The 16,454-nt window shown below is 38.6% G+C and overlaps 1 protein-coding gene and 2 pseudogenes across 1 annotated transcript; all 3 read right to left on the bottom strand.

Annotated features, from left to right (window-relative positions):
• Positions 1-1,418: 1,418 nt before the first annotated feature.
• Positions 1,419-7,923, bottom strand: LOC141811469 (uncharacterized). Its single transcript, XM_074699498.1, has 2 exons — positions 6,043-7,923; positions 1,419-3,442 (listed from the first exon to the last, which is right to left on the bottom strand). Exons 1-2 carry the CDS (start codon positions 7,921-7,923, stop codon positions 1,565-1,567), a joined length of 3,759 nt encoding a protein of 1,252 aa, XP_074555599.1. The 3' UTR covers positions 1,419-1,564.
• An 836-nt stretch (positions 7,924-8,759) lies between these two features.
• On the bottom strand, positions 8,760-13,106 carry LOC141811468 (V-type proton ATPase subunit E-like; annotated as a pseudogene).
• A 1,105-nt stretch (positions 13,107-14,211) lies between these two features.
• Positions 14,212-16,300, bottom strand: LOC141848473 (uncharacterized; annotated as a pseudogene).
• Positions 16,301-16,454: the final 154 nt, after the last annotated feature.

The following is a 16,454-nucleotide window of genomic DNA, read 5'->3' as shown; positions in this document are numbered from 1 at the left end:
ATAGATGAGCAAATAATACTCCGGCTATATAGTGCGTCAAAGATATTAAAGTTCTTTCGACGGAACACATAGGAGAAGGTATTTGAATCGAGATTGTGAAGTCGGACACGTTCATCTTTTTCAGTGATTGCTTCTCTGATGGGCTATTATATTCCGATGTCGATTCCGGATGCAAGGAGGATTATTCCTTCGTATAGTCGATACTTTGAAAAATCACTTTGAATACTTTCAATAGAGGATCAATGTCACAGGAAAAAAATTATCGCTGCTTCAAAAATGCACGGTGTCCAACACTTACTTGAAATTTATGAACAGAGACATGGCTTCCTTAGCATGCTAGAGAGTCTTGATTGTATGCATTGACAATGAAAAATTTACACCGTTGCTTGAAAAGGTAAATTTACTTGGGAAGATCATGATATCCAGACAATTATGTTTGAACCAATCGCGTTTGCGAACTTGTGGATCTAGCACGTCTTTTTGAGCTTGTAGGGTTACATAAGGATATCAACGTGTTTAATGAATCACCTTTGTTCAATAATATCTTATAAGAAAATGCACCAAGAGTTAGTTTACAATTAACAATTTTTAATATACAAAATGATAATATCTAACTGATGTAATCTATCTAGAATGAACTACTTTTGTCAAGAGCTTTCCGTGCCGCAAGGATCCCAAGAGAAAGATATTTAAAGAACGACAGGAGGTTGCAAGAAAGGATGTCGAGCGAGCATGGAGTGCTCCAATTTCGATGGACAATAATCATAGGTCCAAGATGATTTTGGTACCAAGATAACTTAAAAAACATCATGTATACATGTTTTATTTTGCACAATATGATTATTGAGAATAAGGAGATGTAATAGTCAATTGGTCAGATGATGAAAGGAATCCTCCATCACAAATATTTTAAGGCTCCACTTAAGAATTCCAAGAATACTTCTAAAGAAATTACGAGCTACGTGATAATCAACTACATCATCATCTTCAAGTCAATTTAGTTGAGTATATCTAAACTTTAAACCCTAAAATATATTTGATAGATCAACAGATTAAAAACTCCAATTCATCACATCACTGATAACAGAATATATAATTAAATATATATATATACATAATATAGGAGAAATTTTAATTTTCTTACTTAAAACTTTAAAAATTGATACATCGGATAAATCCGAGAACTTAATGGTTCTGAAACAGACATTGAACTTTATAAAATCTTTTAGAGGCTGAAAATGATTAGGATGAGAAAAGTAAACACTATGGAACTAAATAGTTTCAGATTACAAATTAAAATGTGCACTTATACATAGATTTTGTTCAACAAAGAACAACAAAAGTTACTAAATCCATTTTCCAACCAATTTTCTTTGCAGATTCAAGTCAGACAATGATCTGAAACACAGTGACAGGTTGTCGTTTGAATTATGAAAAGGAGCTTCAGAAATCATACTGAGTAGAAGCTTATGCATAACTTTTGCACAACGAATAATAAACTGGGCGACTAAAAAAAGTCTCATCTCATTTGTTCACGTATGGTACAACTCAACATCAAATAAGATTAAACATCAAGATTGTCCGAGTCAATATCAGAAGATGATGTCTGTTGCACAAATAGTCTCAGTCTCTCTGTCTCACCGATCGCAGTTAACCATCCTGTAAGAACATGCAATGTCACATGGTTTGGTTTGCATCTCTGCAAACTCATCTTGTCCATAAGCTCGAAGGCTTTATCAGACATGTTATGGTCCTTAAAACCCTTGAAAATGGAGGTGTAGGTCCAGACGTTGGGTAATATATCTTGTTTCTGCATCTCGTCGAAGAGGCCTATTGCGGCATCAATTTTTTTAATCTTACAATAAGAATCAATGAGGATGCTATAAATAACAGTGTTGGCTGGCACCACTGACACATCCATGCTCCTGAAGATCTTCATGGCCTGGTCAAGATCACCAGCTTTGCAGTAACCGTTGATCAGAGTTCCATAAGTGACGACATCAGGTTTGCATCCATCATCGACCATTTCGCTGAGGAATTTATCAGCCTTCGAAAAATCACCAGCCTTGCAGAAAGCATTAATCAAAGTATTGTATGTGAAGATATCAGGCCTAAGCCCTGCATTGCACATTTCGTCGTGTATCTCGAATGCCTTATCCAACCTCTTCTTCTTGCAAAACCCACTGATCAAAGTGTTATAGCTCTTTATGTCTACTCGAAAACCATTCTGTCTCATCAACGACACAATCGAATAAGCATCATCCAGTTTACCAGCATGAGTCAACCCAGAGATGAGAGTGAAGTATGTAGTAGAATCAGGGGAAACCCCTTCCTTGATCATCTCATCAAATAATGCCGTCGCCCTTCCTGCATTGCCTTTAACTTCCGGCCACTCAACTTTTTTTTTCCGAACAAGATCGAGAGCACTTCCGATCATCCCATGCCTGCACATTCCATTTACAAAGGCGTTCAGCATAACCACATTGACAGCCACCCTTTCCTTCTCCATCCGGGTAAGCAATTCATGAGCCATGTCCCACTCTGCAGCCTTGCAGAAGGCATCGATCAAGCTGGTGTAAGTCACAATGTCAGGATCACAAGCATGGCTTGATTTCATCCTATCAAGCAAGGAGAGACCATCCTGAAGCCTTCCTGCCTTGCAGAGCCCATCAATGAGAGTGTTAAAAATGATTGTGTCAGGGGACACCCCCGAATCTGGGTTTGACATTGCGTCGAACACGTTCAGTGCATCATCGAGGCGACGGGATTGGCAGAGGTTTTTGATGAGTATACCGAAAGTGACTACGTCGGGCCGCACGCCCCAGCCTTTCATCTCCGAAAAAAGAAGATTCATCCTTGCGAAGTCTCGAATTGAAGCGAGGCCGGTCAAAATGGCGTTGCACACAGGGGCCTCGATGGAGCCGCCAGCATCCTTTACGGCGTGGAAGAAATCCCAGGCCCCGGAGGTGGCGCCGCCGCGGCACAGCTTGTTGATGAGCTGAGTGAACAGGAAGGCGTCGGGAGGGAAAAATCCCATCTTGCTCATCTTGACGAGGAGGGCGACGGACTCCTCGTTCAGGGGCTGGCTTCGCTTGGCCAGGCCGGAGAAAACGATCGACTGAGTGGCGGCGTCAGGCGGGGAAGTGGAGTCGGGGGAAAGCATGCCGCGGAGGATCGAAAAGGCGGCGGAGAGGCTGCCGGGAGAGGCGGAGCCGAGCAGGGAGCGGAGCTGGTAGTTAAGGTGGCGAAGTGAGTCATTGTGGGAAGGTTTCTGAGTTAAGAGGTGCTTCACGTCGCTCCGGGTGCCTACCCCACCATCGCAATCGACGTTGGTGGGAGCGGCGACGGTGGAAGAGGAGGCGGCGTGGCGGCGGCGGAGAGCCGTCAAACGCAAACACGGATTCTTCACCGGCTTCATCTTCCGTTTGGCCACTCGACGCGGCTGCTTTGGTAAAAACCTGGATTCTTATACCCAAACAGGAATCCGTTGGAAGGCGTCGTCAGCGTCCATACTGCCGTTAGATTCGTGCAGGGAACGTGATTAACCCATGTGTGTAGGGGAATAAGATTTACTACATGGATCTATGTCTTAGAGCATCCATTTCTTGTCCTGGGGGTATGGTGCCATGATAGGACATCTAAGTTGTCATTTAGGTACCTATAGTTCGATCTCTAACTACGACGTATTTGTAAGAATATAATGAGAAGCGTAATCAAAAGATGCTGGACGTCTGAACTGGCCGCTATGTGCACTTCTCGATTTATCCTGGTGAATTTTTCCTCCAGCGCAATCAAATGATGTTGGACGTCTGGACTGGCCGCTGCGTGCACTTCTCGATTTATCTTGATGAATTTTTCCTCCAACGCAATCAAATGATGCTGGACGTCTAGACGGATCGCTGCGTGCACTTCTCGATTTATCCTGGTGACAAGTGGAAAACTTCGATGGGATACTCAATGAGGCACCAACTTATATCTCAAAGGCATGTCTTAGAACATCCACCCTCCGAATCCGATAATATTGCCAGAGGAACTACCCTCCGAATCCGATAAAATTAATCGTTGTTTAGTGATTAATTTTTTTAGTCGTTGTTAAAAATTAATTTTTTAGTTGTTATGGAAAGATTATTTTTTTTAACAATTAAAAATTTATTAATCTATAATATATACAGGTAAAAAAATTAGAATCCTTATCCTACAAATATTATCTTTTCAATCATGTAAATATTTCATATATTCAAAATCCGAATCGATCTAATAAATCTTTGATTCGTAAATTCTGGATAAATAAATTGATGGAGGACACAGAGAATATAGATGAACAAATAATACTCCGACTATATAGTGCGTCAAAGATATTAAAGTTTTTTCGATGGAACACAAAGGAGAAGGTATTTGAATCGAGATCGTGAAGTCGGACATACTCATCTTTTTCAATGATTGCTTCTTTGATGGACTATTATATTTCGATGTCGATTCTGGATGCAAAGAGGATTATTCCTTCGTATAGTCGATGTTTTGAAAAATCACTCTGAATACTTTCAATAAAGGATCAATGTCACAGGAAAAAAATTATCGCCGCTTCAAAAATGTACGGCGTTCAACACTTACTTGAAATTTATGAGCAGAGACATGACTTCCCTAGTATGCTAGGGAGTCTTGATTGTATGCATTGGCAATGAAAAATTTACCACGTTGCTTGAAAAAGTCAATTTACTTGGGAAGATCATGATATTCCGACAATTATGTTTGAACTTGTGGATCTAGCACGTCTTTTTGAGATTGTAGGGTTACATAAGGATATCAATGTCTTTAATGAATCACCTTTGTTCAATAATGTTTTATAAGGAAATGTACCAAGAGTTAGTTTACGATTAACAATGTATAATATACAAAATGATACTATCTAACTGATATAATCTATCTAGAATGGACTATTTTTGTCAAGAGCTTTCCGTGCCGCAAGGATCCCAAGAGAAAGATATTTAAAGAACGGCAGGAGGTTGCAAGAAAGGATGTCGAGCGAGCATTTAGAGTGCTCCAATTTCGATGGGCAATGATCATCGGTCCAAGATGATTTTGGTACCAAGATAACTTAAAAGATATCATGTATACATATTTTATTTTGCACAACATGATTATTGAGAATAAGGAGATGTAATAGTCAATTGGTTGGATGATGAAAGGAATCCTCCATCACAAATATTTTAAGGCTCCACTTAAGAATTTCAAGAATACTTCCAAACAAATTACGAGCTACGTGATAATCAACTACATCATCATCTTCCAGTCAATTTAGTTGAGCATATCTAAACTTTAAACCCTAAAATATATTTGATAGTGAAAAGAAGTAAAATCATAAAATAGTTGTTGCGAGGTTTTTTGATAATAAAAAAATGAGTGAGATTTTTTTTTTTTTGACATGGCATTGATGTGGCATGATAGAGACCATAAAGGAGTTCTCCGAGAGCTCCTACCGAGATGTCGTTATCTATAGATCAACAGATTAAAAACTCCAATTCATCACCATCACTGATAACAGAATATATAATTAAATATATATAATACATAATGTAGGAGAAATTTTAATTTTCTTACTTAAAATTTTAAAAATTGATATATACATCGGATAAATCCGAGAACTTAATGGTTCTGAAACAGACATTGAACTTTATAAAATATTTCAGAGGCTGAAAATGATTAGGATGAGAAAAGTAAACACTATGGAACTAAATAGTTTCAGATTACAAATTAAAATGTGCAATTATACATAGATTTTGTTCAACAAAGAACTACAAAAGAGCTACTAAATCCATTTTCCAACCAATTTTCTTTGCAGATTCAATTCAGACAATGATCTGAAACACAGTGACAGGTTATTGTTTGAAATATGAAAAGGAGCTTCAGAAATCATACTGAGTAGAAGCTTATGCATAACTTTTGCACAACGAATAATAAACTGGGCGACTAAAAAAAGTCTCATCTCATTTGTTCACGTATGTTACAACTCAAAATTAAATAAGAACATCTATAAGATTAAACATCAGGATTGTCCGAGTCAATCAAAGATATCGTCTGTTGCACAAATAGTCTCAGTCTCTCCGTCTCACCGATCGCAGTTAACCATCCTGTAAGAACATCCATTGTCACATAGTTTGGTTTGCATCCATGCGAACTCATCTTGTCCATAAGCTCGAAGGCTTTATCAGACATGTTATGGTCCTTAAGACCCTTGAAAATGGAGGTGTAGGTCCAGACGTTGGGCAATATATCTTGTTTCTGCATCTCGTCGAAGAGGTCTATTGCGGCATCAATTTTTTTATTCTTACAATAAGAATCAATGAGGATGCTATAAATAACGGTATTGGCAGGCACCACTGACACATCCATGCTCCTGAATATTTTCATGGCCTGGTCAAGATCACCAGCCTTGCAGAAACCGTTGATCAGAGTTCCATAAGTGACAACATTAGGTTTGCATCCATCATCGACCATTTCGCCGAGGAATTTATCAGCCTTCGAAAAATCACCAGCCTTGCATAAAGCATCAATCAAAGAAGTGTATGTGACAATATCAGGCTTAATCCCTGCCTTGCACATTTCGTCGTATATCTCGAATGCCTTATCCAACCTCTTCTTCTTGCAAAACCCACTGATCAAAGTGGTATAGCTCTTTATGTCTATTCGAAAACCATTCTTTCTCATCAACAACACAATCGAATAAGCATCATCCAGCTTACCAATTTGAGTCAACCCAGAGATGAGAGTGAAGTATGTCATAGAATCAGGGGAAACCCCTTCCTTGATCATCTCATCAAACAATGCCGTCGCCCTTCCAACATTGTTGGAATGAAGAAAAGCACCAATCAGGATGTTATAGGTTATAGCATCGCTTTTAACTTCCGGCCACTCGACTTTTTTTTTTCGAACAAAATCGAGAGCACTTCCGATCATCCCATGCCTGCACATTCCATTTACAAAGGTGTTCAGCGTAACCACATCGACAGCTACCCTTTCCTTCTCCATCCTGGTAAGCAATTCATGAGCCATGTCCAACTCTGCAGCCTTGCAGAAGGCATAGATCAAGATGTTGTAAGTCACAGTGTCAGGATCACAAGCATGGCTTGATTTCATCCTATCAAGCAAGGAGAGACCATCCTGAAGCCTTCCTGCCTTGCAGAGCCCATCGATGAGAGTGTTAAAAATGATTGTGTTAGGGGGCACCCCCAAATCTGGGTTTGACATTGCGTCGAGCACGTTCAGTGCATCGTCGACGCGACCGGATTTGCAGAGGTGATTGATGAGTATACCGAAGGTGACTACGCTGGGGCGCACGCCCAAGCCTTTCATCTCCGAAACCAGAAGATTCATCCTTGCGAAGTCTCGAATTGCAGCGAGGCCAGTCAAGAGGGCGTTGCACACAGGGGCCTCGATGGAGCCGCCAGCATCCTTTACCGCGTGGAAGAGATCCCAGGCCCCGGAGGTGGCGCCGCCGCGGCACAGCTTGTTGATGAACTGAGTGAACAGGATGGCGTCGCCCGGGAAAAATCCCATCTTGGCCATCTCGACGAGGAGGGCGAGGGACTCCTCGTTCAGGGGCTGGCTTCGCTTGGTCAGGCCGGAGAAAACGATCGACCGAGTGGCGGCGTCAGGCGGGGAAGTGGAGTCAGGGGAAAGCATACCGCGGAGGATCGAAAAGGCGGCGGAGAGGCTGCCGGGAGAGGCGGAGCCGAGCAGGGAGCGGAGCTGGTAGTTAATGTGGCGAAGTGAGTCATTGTGGGAAGGTTTCTCAGTTAAGAGGTGCTTCATGTCGCTCCGGGTGCCTACGCCACCATCGCAATCGACGGCGGTGGAAGAGGAGGCGGCGTGGCGGCGGTGGAAGAGGAGGAGGCGTGGCGGAAGAGGATTCTTCACCACCTTCATCTTCCGTTTGGCACTCGACGCGGCTGCGTTGGCAAAAACCTGGATCTTATACCCGATAAGGAATCCGTTGGAAGTCGTCGTCAGCGTCCATACTGCCATTAGATTCGTGCGGTGAACATGATTAACCCGTTTGAGTATCAATTCATCACCGTCGTTGATAACAGAAACTATAATTAAGAAATATATATATAGGTACACAATGTAGGTGAAAATTTAATTTTCTTAAACTTTTTTTTTATTTCTCTTAAACCAAACTTAAATAGCTGGAATACAATACAATGATCGATTTTTTATATATAAGTGCAACCGTATGAATGAACTAACAACTTGTTTATTTCATCTTTTCTAGAGGAATTTGATCATTGAGCATTTGCTGGCTCAATCACGATAAGAAATATTATGATACAGATTTCATAATCATATGCTCAAATAGAACATTAAAAAAGTACTCGATTTTAGACAACAATGGAGAAATCATCTATTAAGCATCAATCTTGCCATAGAGATGCTTCCTTATTTGCAATCAACAGAGACAACTCAACTATTAGAAATTTAACGATAAATATTCTCAAAGAGATTTGTGAATGTTTATCTAATGACAAATATATTGTGCTTCCACATAGGGATTAAGTTACACTATCTAACTTTTTATTTTTAACCGATCTTATTTTGAATGATGAAAAAGAAAAGCAATGTTATCAAGTGTTTATATTCAAAATAAAAGGGCAAATTTCATTTCAATGCTTTTAAATTACCTTTTTAAATATGTATTTCTATTCAAACACTAAGTAGATTAGAAATGATAGGAAATTAGAGACAGGAAATTAGATAAAATTCTACTCCAAAGAGAATATCTTGAATCTTGTTTCTATAGCATTCACTGAAGTTATATAAGTGAGTACCTCAAGCAATTTCTTGCGGAAAGCGACATCCAAGTCTTGCATCAAGTGTATTTTCACAGACAATCTTCCCGTCTATAGAAGCCAATGCAACACCACCAGAACTGATAATAAAGGATTTGTGTTAGCAAAATAGAAGGACTGCACTCAGACAAATTAACTCGATGCATATAAATAATAGGAGCAAACAATTTGATTAACTATTGTTGTTTACACTGCACAATTGATATTATCAACCATGTAAAGATACCAAGTGTCCATTTAAGTGAATAGATGGACGGGATATAGACCGGACCACTTTTGTTTTTGAACCATCCAATTGTTTACTTAAGCATGGATTAAAATGAATGCAAAAAGAAATGTAGACTTGGTCTTAAATCTTCCTGAATCGTCCAAATCAGGTGAGTAGGAGGACATGTTTTACACTCACTTTGGTATGCATCCATCCTCTCATTGATTCATTCTTTGCCAATTCATCCACTCTTGAATTCATCCATCCAATCAAACAAATCCAAAATGTTCAATCATTCACGCTATACAACCAACACAGTCTTGATTAATGTGCAAATATTATCAAATTCTTCCATTTTATAATAATAAATATTGAATTATCATTTTGCCAAGATATGTTTATCCCAATTATTTGGGGTTGCTACATGGCTGATAGTAGATTTATTAAAATCAAAAGGTTAATGATATATTGAGTAATTAACTACTTTATTACATCAACTAAAGTTTTCTTTAACCACCTTCTATTTATTAACTAATGTTTTTATTGCATGCACTATTAAATGATATTTAATGAATAATAGATAAAATTGCACATATATCCTTGTAAAATACAAATGTATACCTTTCCCATCTAATTTTACAAATATATCAATGTGTCATAAATGTATCCGATAAATAATAATTTAATTAGATATAAGTGGAAATTTTACCCTTTAATTTCAAACATTAAATGAAGGATGGTTTGTATTGATTGAAATTTTGAGTCGACAACATTCTCCTCCAACTTTACTAAACTTCATCCCTTGCCATTGCAAAACTAATGTTTATGTTATCTATATTTCATTCAAGCTAGTCATCTTTTTGCCTCCCCTTTCATCAGTCTCACTATCTTGTGCCCCTTGAGATGTTATCCTCTCAACCAATCCTATGACCCTCTATCTATTGCCTCTCCTTTCATGTTTTGGCACTGCAATTGTATCATTTTGATTAGAGACTAAAACTCAAGCACGGCATGACACTGACACGACAAAACACCAAAATAATATTGATATGATTGGAGACAAACTCTAGCATCACACGAGATATTAAACCTTGGTGATGTCTTAATCCTTGCTGAGATCCTTTTCTAGTTTATGTATTAAGTTGGACATGGTATTTATGCTCCAATTTGAGGGAAAAGTATTGAAGTCATTAGTTATGTGTTTGGATTTAGACCCATATTAGATGTTTAAGATTATGATTTATGGTTGTCCAACAAAATAGTCCTCTTTGCAACAAGCAATACAATAATGTCTTTCCATCCCATTTAACAACTATTGTATAAAGAAGGGATTATTAAACAAGTAGAGGTAAAACACTTAATTATGATAAACGTATTCAACTCCTAATCCCCATGGATGTAAAAATGGATATTTATGACTATGTTCTGAAAGTGCATTACCAATGGAGACCATGAGCGTTATGGTGACTAGGGGCAGGTGGTAAGTAGACATTAGTGTCTACAACAATATTTGGTGGGTGAACACTTTCTTTAGCTGCATATTCTTCTTTTGCTGACTCCAAAAATGACTCCACCAGATGATAATCTTCTTTCCGACAACCCAACAAAACAGTTGGTTCTTTTAATCTGAGCAAGCTCTACAAGGACAAAAGAATTCCAATTTCAACTCTAACAAATTTGGAATGGAAAAAATAAATGAATTGAAGAACCAATCCTTTAAACTTAGCACACATAAAAAGAATAAAGCATATTGCTTGGACTATAAGCAGAGACTCTTAGTAGTCTTTAGTTAGATCAAGATGGAAAATAATGGTGAAATAACTAACATCTATGGCTAGCTATAAAAAGGAAAGACTTTAAGTCACGCCATCACAATACTAATCTCACAAGTTCAAAGATTATATCCAAATAAGCTAAACCTGAGTTTAAATATGTCCTACTATAAACATTTACTGTCAGTAAGTAGTAATGCAAGAAAAGATGCACAAGAGTCAAACTTGAACAATGAGATCCTTCAATAGGTGTTTATATGAATGATCATGATGGATAACATTCAAGATGTGATGATGGCTGACACTTAGGAGCTCCTTTGCAGTAGCCTCTTTCATGGAGCCGACTAAATCATCTTGAGATTGAAGAACTTTGATACAAGAAGCATTCAGCTTGCATTGAATATTCACTGCAGATAGTAAAAGAGGAGACTCATGTTATCATTGATCACCATACAAATAACTTAATATCCATTATTAGATGATAACTTATCAAAATCTAAAGAATAAATTTCTCTCAACAATATATAAAAGGCAACAGGATTATGGAGCAAACCAAACTTCAACTTCACTGTCTATAAACCTTTCAAGTACTTTATGAATATTATTAAGTTTTTCAATTATTTGTCCTTATTCATTTAACATAACACATTTCAAAAGAAATTGCTCCCAGAAAAATATTTTCGCATAAATACCAAGCTGAGATGAAAAGTATTACGTTGAATTTGACTATTGACATAAATATACAGGTGAACTAATCATAGACGAGTGTTAGCCCAATCTCATTCCTTTGTGAAAATCTAAAAAAGTTATATATATATATAGTCTTTCCATAAATTAACTGATGAAATTTATATATTTATATTCCATATTATATATTTCTTGGTTCTCTAATCCAAATATATATATGTATTTACATAATTTCAATTATTTATATTTTCAATCATTGTCCTTTTTAATTTTGGACAGAGCATGACTCACACATCTAGTTTCTATGCTTTTAGCATATTTTCAATCATTGTCCTTTTTAGTTTTGGACAAAGTATGACTCACACATCTAGTTTCTATGCTCTTAGTTGGTCAATATATTTTCTATTTGACAAACAAAAACATGACATAGAGAAGCAATTTCTTCATATACAATTTTCAATGAAATAAATAAATGCTAAAATGGAAAAATATTTGTGTACAAGTTTTGAATTTTATGGTATCTGAAAAATTAAAGCAGTGTAAAGTTGTTGTCGTGTGATCTAGAGGTCACGAGTTTAAGTCTCAAAAATAGCTTCTTGCAAAATAAGATAAGACTGTGTACAATAGACCCTTCCCCAGAACCCTTATTAGTGGGAACTTCGTGCATTGAGATGCCCTTTATGAAAAATTAAAGTAGTTAAGAATTAGAAATCAGGATGTCAGGATGATGAATCAAGTGCATAGTTAATGAGGTTACTATCAAATCAAGATATAAAAGTATTGTGACATTGTTGTGATTGCCTTCACATGCAAATGAAGTAATTGTGCTATTTATTACCTTTTTTCATTGATAATATGTTCTTCATAGAAGAGTTGTGTTAGTTTGTATGGCGCTAACCAACAATAGCTCATAGATTATTTCCAAACATAGTTGTCTGGATCAACTACACTTAATGACTACCCCAAATTAATGAAGCTGGCTACGTCATATGTCAACATTAATTTTGAAATAATTCACAAAATGAAGTGACCACTAAACATCAATGAACCAAATGGTTATTGGAAAATTAGTACAATGTACCAAAAATAGCAAGCAGTCGACCTCGCCTAGTGGAAAAAGATTTGGTTGTTGTAATGTTTGTTGTACCAAAAATAGCAAGTGACAAGATCATTGATTAGAAAATTAACAAAAATAAAGCAATAGAAAATCAATGGAGTAGTATTTTATATTTTCTTCCCAATTTCAACTTGCTTCTCTTTACGTTCATATTCTTGTCTGATCTTCTTCTTCTCAGCTTCAACAAGTTGTAACTACTCGATGTTAAATTCCTAGAAAGCAAATTGAGGAGCACACAGTTAAACAAAGACCAAAGCAAAAGGCTTAGTAGAGTGAGAAATCAAAATGACATGAATTGCACCATAAAAATGGCATGTCATGCAATGAAAAATGCTTCTTAATTTATATGTATAATTCTAGGAGAAATGATGCTATGGCGACCACTGTGTTTGGTAGGGAAAAAGACATGTCCAGTAGGGATAAAGACAAGCTAGTATCTGAAGAAAATATTCTCATCATACCAGATATATCTTCATCTTGAGTATCAATTATCTTTCAATAACTTAATTTACATTTAATTAACATGCAGCTAAGTCTGAATAAATATTTTTGAAGAGTTAATGCCTCTTTTAGTTCCCGCTCTAATGATTTCTTCTTCTCCTTTTCTAATTGCAAGAACATTTCCTTTTATTGAGAAAATTTTGATAGGTAAATTTTCAACGTATTTGGTATGCAATCAGCCCATGTTAGTAGTGCTTCCCCAAGCTGAGTTCCACTATGATTTTGTTGAATCTCCAAGGATGATTCATCTCCTTAACTCCATTGATATCGAGGCTATTCTTCTGCAAAAAGGTGAAATCCGTCACCTTAGCGGCCCCACACGATCGGTCCTCGGCCCCATGACCATCTATAAGGAGGTAAATCGAGAAACTGCAGTTGGTCATGATGCAGGAGGGTTTTACCTGACTTCGCCATGATTCGAACCCTTGCCCTCTTCTACAACTCTGCTGCGTTGTAATCAACTCAGCTATGCCTCGGGAGCGATATCGAGGCTACTTGGACAATCTCCAGCAAGTTATGGTACCACAAATAATTGATTCTGGTTGAACATGTTTCACTGTGTTTGTTAAGGGTCTAAAATTTAAATTGAATCCCTTATTTATGTTCATAACATCAATCGCTCCCATGCTTCCTTTTACCTACCATTTATTGACCTCTAATAAACATTATAAGACATAGGCACTTGTAATATGAAGAAAATCTTAATCGACTCAAAATCTTAAATGGAGTCCAAATCTAAAAATATAAAAGATAAAAATAATTCTAAAAAATAAAATCTTCAAAAATATTAAATATATTATAGCCGTCATTAATTTTATGATGTTTTAAATATAGTTGAAGTGATTTTGATCAACCCACTTGATAAAATATTTTTTGATTTAAAAGTATTTTATATATATTTTAACACATTATAGTAATTATGAAAAAGATATTTTTTATATAAAAAATATGATTGAATATCCTTTGACTATTTTTTTTTAAAAAAAAGAATGTCCTTTTAACTATTCAAATAATCAAGGTTGTCATTTTAATTTTCACCCAAAAAAATATAAAACTAAGAGCATTGGCTATGATTAAGTCTAACCTCATTCACCTCAAGTAATTAATATCAACATTGATAGTGTCACCTTAGCCAAGATCAATGATCCCTCACGTTTTGCCAAAGCTAGCTTAATATAGGAACGGATTCCACAAATCGCTCGTCTCATTTGTTCACGTATGATACAACTCAAAATTAAATAAGAACATCTATAAGATTAAACATCAGGATTGCCCGAGTCGTTCGATATCAGAAGATGTCGTCCGTTGCACAAATAGTCTCAGTCTCTCTGTCTCACCGATCGCAGTTAACCATCCTGTAAGAACATGCATTGTCACATAGTTTGGTTTGCATCCATGCGAACTCATCTTGTCCATAAGCTCGAAGGCTTTATCAGACATGTTATGGTCCTTAAGACCCTTGAAAATGGAGGTGTAGGTCATGGCGTCGGGCAATATATCTTGTTCCTGCATCTCGTCGAAGAGGTCTATTGCGGCATCAACTTTTTGATTCTTACAATAAGAATCAATGAGGATGTTATAAATAACAGTGTTGGCCGGCACCACTGACACATCCATGCTCCTGAAGATCTTCATGGCCTGGTCAAGATCACCAGCTTTGCAGTAACCATTGATCAGAGTTCCATAAGTGACAACATTAGGTTTGCATCCATCATCGACCATTTCGCTGAGGAATTTATCAGCCTTCGAAAAATCACCAGCCTTGCAGAAAGCATCAATCAAAGAAGTGTATGTGAAGATATCAGGCTTAATCCCTGCCTTGCACATTTCGTCGTGTATCTCCAATGCCTTATCCAACCTCTTCTTCTTGCAAAACCCACTGATCAAAGTGTTATAGCTCTTTATGTCTACTCGAAAACCATTCTTTCTCATCAACGACACAATCGAATAAGCATCATCCAGTTTACCAATTTGAGTCAACCCAGAGATGAGAGTGAAGTATGTCGTAGAATCAGGGGAAACCCCTTCCTTGATCATCTCATCAAATAATGCCGTCGCCCTTCCTACATTGTTGGAATGAAGAAAAGCACCAATCAGGATGTTATAGGTGATAGCATTGCCTTTAACTTCCGGCCACTCGACCTTTTTTTTCGAAAGAAATCGAGGGCACTTCCGATCATCCCATGCCTGCACATTCCATTTACAAAGGTATTCAGCGTAACCACATCGACAGCCACCCTTTCCTTCTCCATCCTGGTAAGCAATTCATGAGCCATGTCCAACTCTGCAGCCTTGCAGAAGGCATCGATCAAGCTGTTGTAAGTCACAGTGTCAGGATCACAAGCATGGCTTGATTTCATCCTATCAAGCAAGGAGAGACCATCCTGAAGCCTTCCTGCCTTGCAGAGCCCATCGATGAGAATGCTAAAAATGATTGTGTCAGGGGACACCCCCAAATCTGGGCTTGACATTGCGTCGAGCACGTTCAGTGCATCGTCGAGGCGACCGGATTTGCAGAGGTGATTGATGAGTATACCGAAGGTGACTACGCTGGGGCGCACGCCCAAGCCTTTCATCTCCGAAAACAGAAGATTCATCCTTGCGAAGTCTCGAATTGCAGCGAGGCCAGTCAAGAGGGCGTCGCACACAGGGGCCTCGATGGAGCCGCCAGCATCCTTTACCGCGTGGAAGAAATCCCAGGCCCCGGAGGTGGCGCCGCCGCGGCACAGCTTGTTGATGAACTGAGTGAACAGGATGGCGTCGGGCGGGAAAAATCCCATCTTGGCCATCTCAACGAGGAGGGCGAGGGACTCCTCGTTCAGGGGCTGGCTTCGCTTGGCCAGGCCGGAGAAAACGATCGACCGAGTGGCGGCGTCAGGCGGGGAAGTGGAGTCGGGGGAAAGCATGCCGCGGAGGATCGACAAGGCGGCGGAGAGGCTTGCCGGGAGAGGCGGAGCCGAGCAGGGAACGGAGTTGGTAGTTAAGGTGGCGAAGTGAGGCATTGTGGGAGGGTTTCTCAGTTAAGAGGTGCTTCACGTCGCTCCGGGTGCCTACGCCACCATCGCAATCGACGTCGGTGGGAGCGGCGGCGGTGGAAGAGGAGGCGGCGTGGCGGCGGCGGAGAGCCGTCAAACGCAAACACGGATTCTTCACCAGCTTCATCTTCCGTTTGGCCACTCGACGCGGCTGCGTTGGCAAAAACCTGGATTCTTATACCCAAAAAGGAATCCATTGGAAGGCGTCGTCAGCGTCCATACTGCCATTAGATTCGTGCAGTGAACGTGATTAACCCGTTTAGGAAGGGGAATAGGGGACAAGATGAT

The sequence above is a fragment of the Curcuma longa genome, chromosome 17, assembly GCF_044706935.1.
Source record: "Curcuma longa cultivar G26 ecotype Majalengka, Jawa Barat chromosome 17, ITB_CL_G26_1.1, whole genome shotgun sequence".
NCBI classification, from domain to species: Eukaryota; Viridiplantae; Streptophyta; class Magnoliopsida; order Zingiberales; family Zingiberaceae; genus Curcuma; species Curcuma longa.
This window is presented reverse-complemented; position numbering and strand designations above follow the sequence as displayed.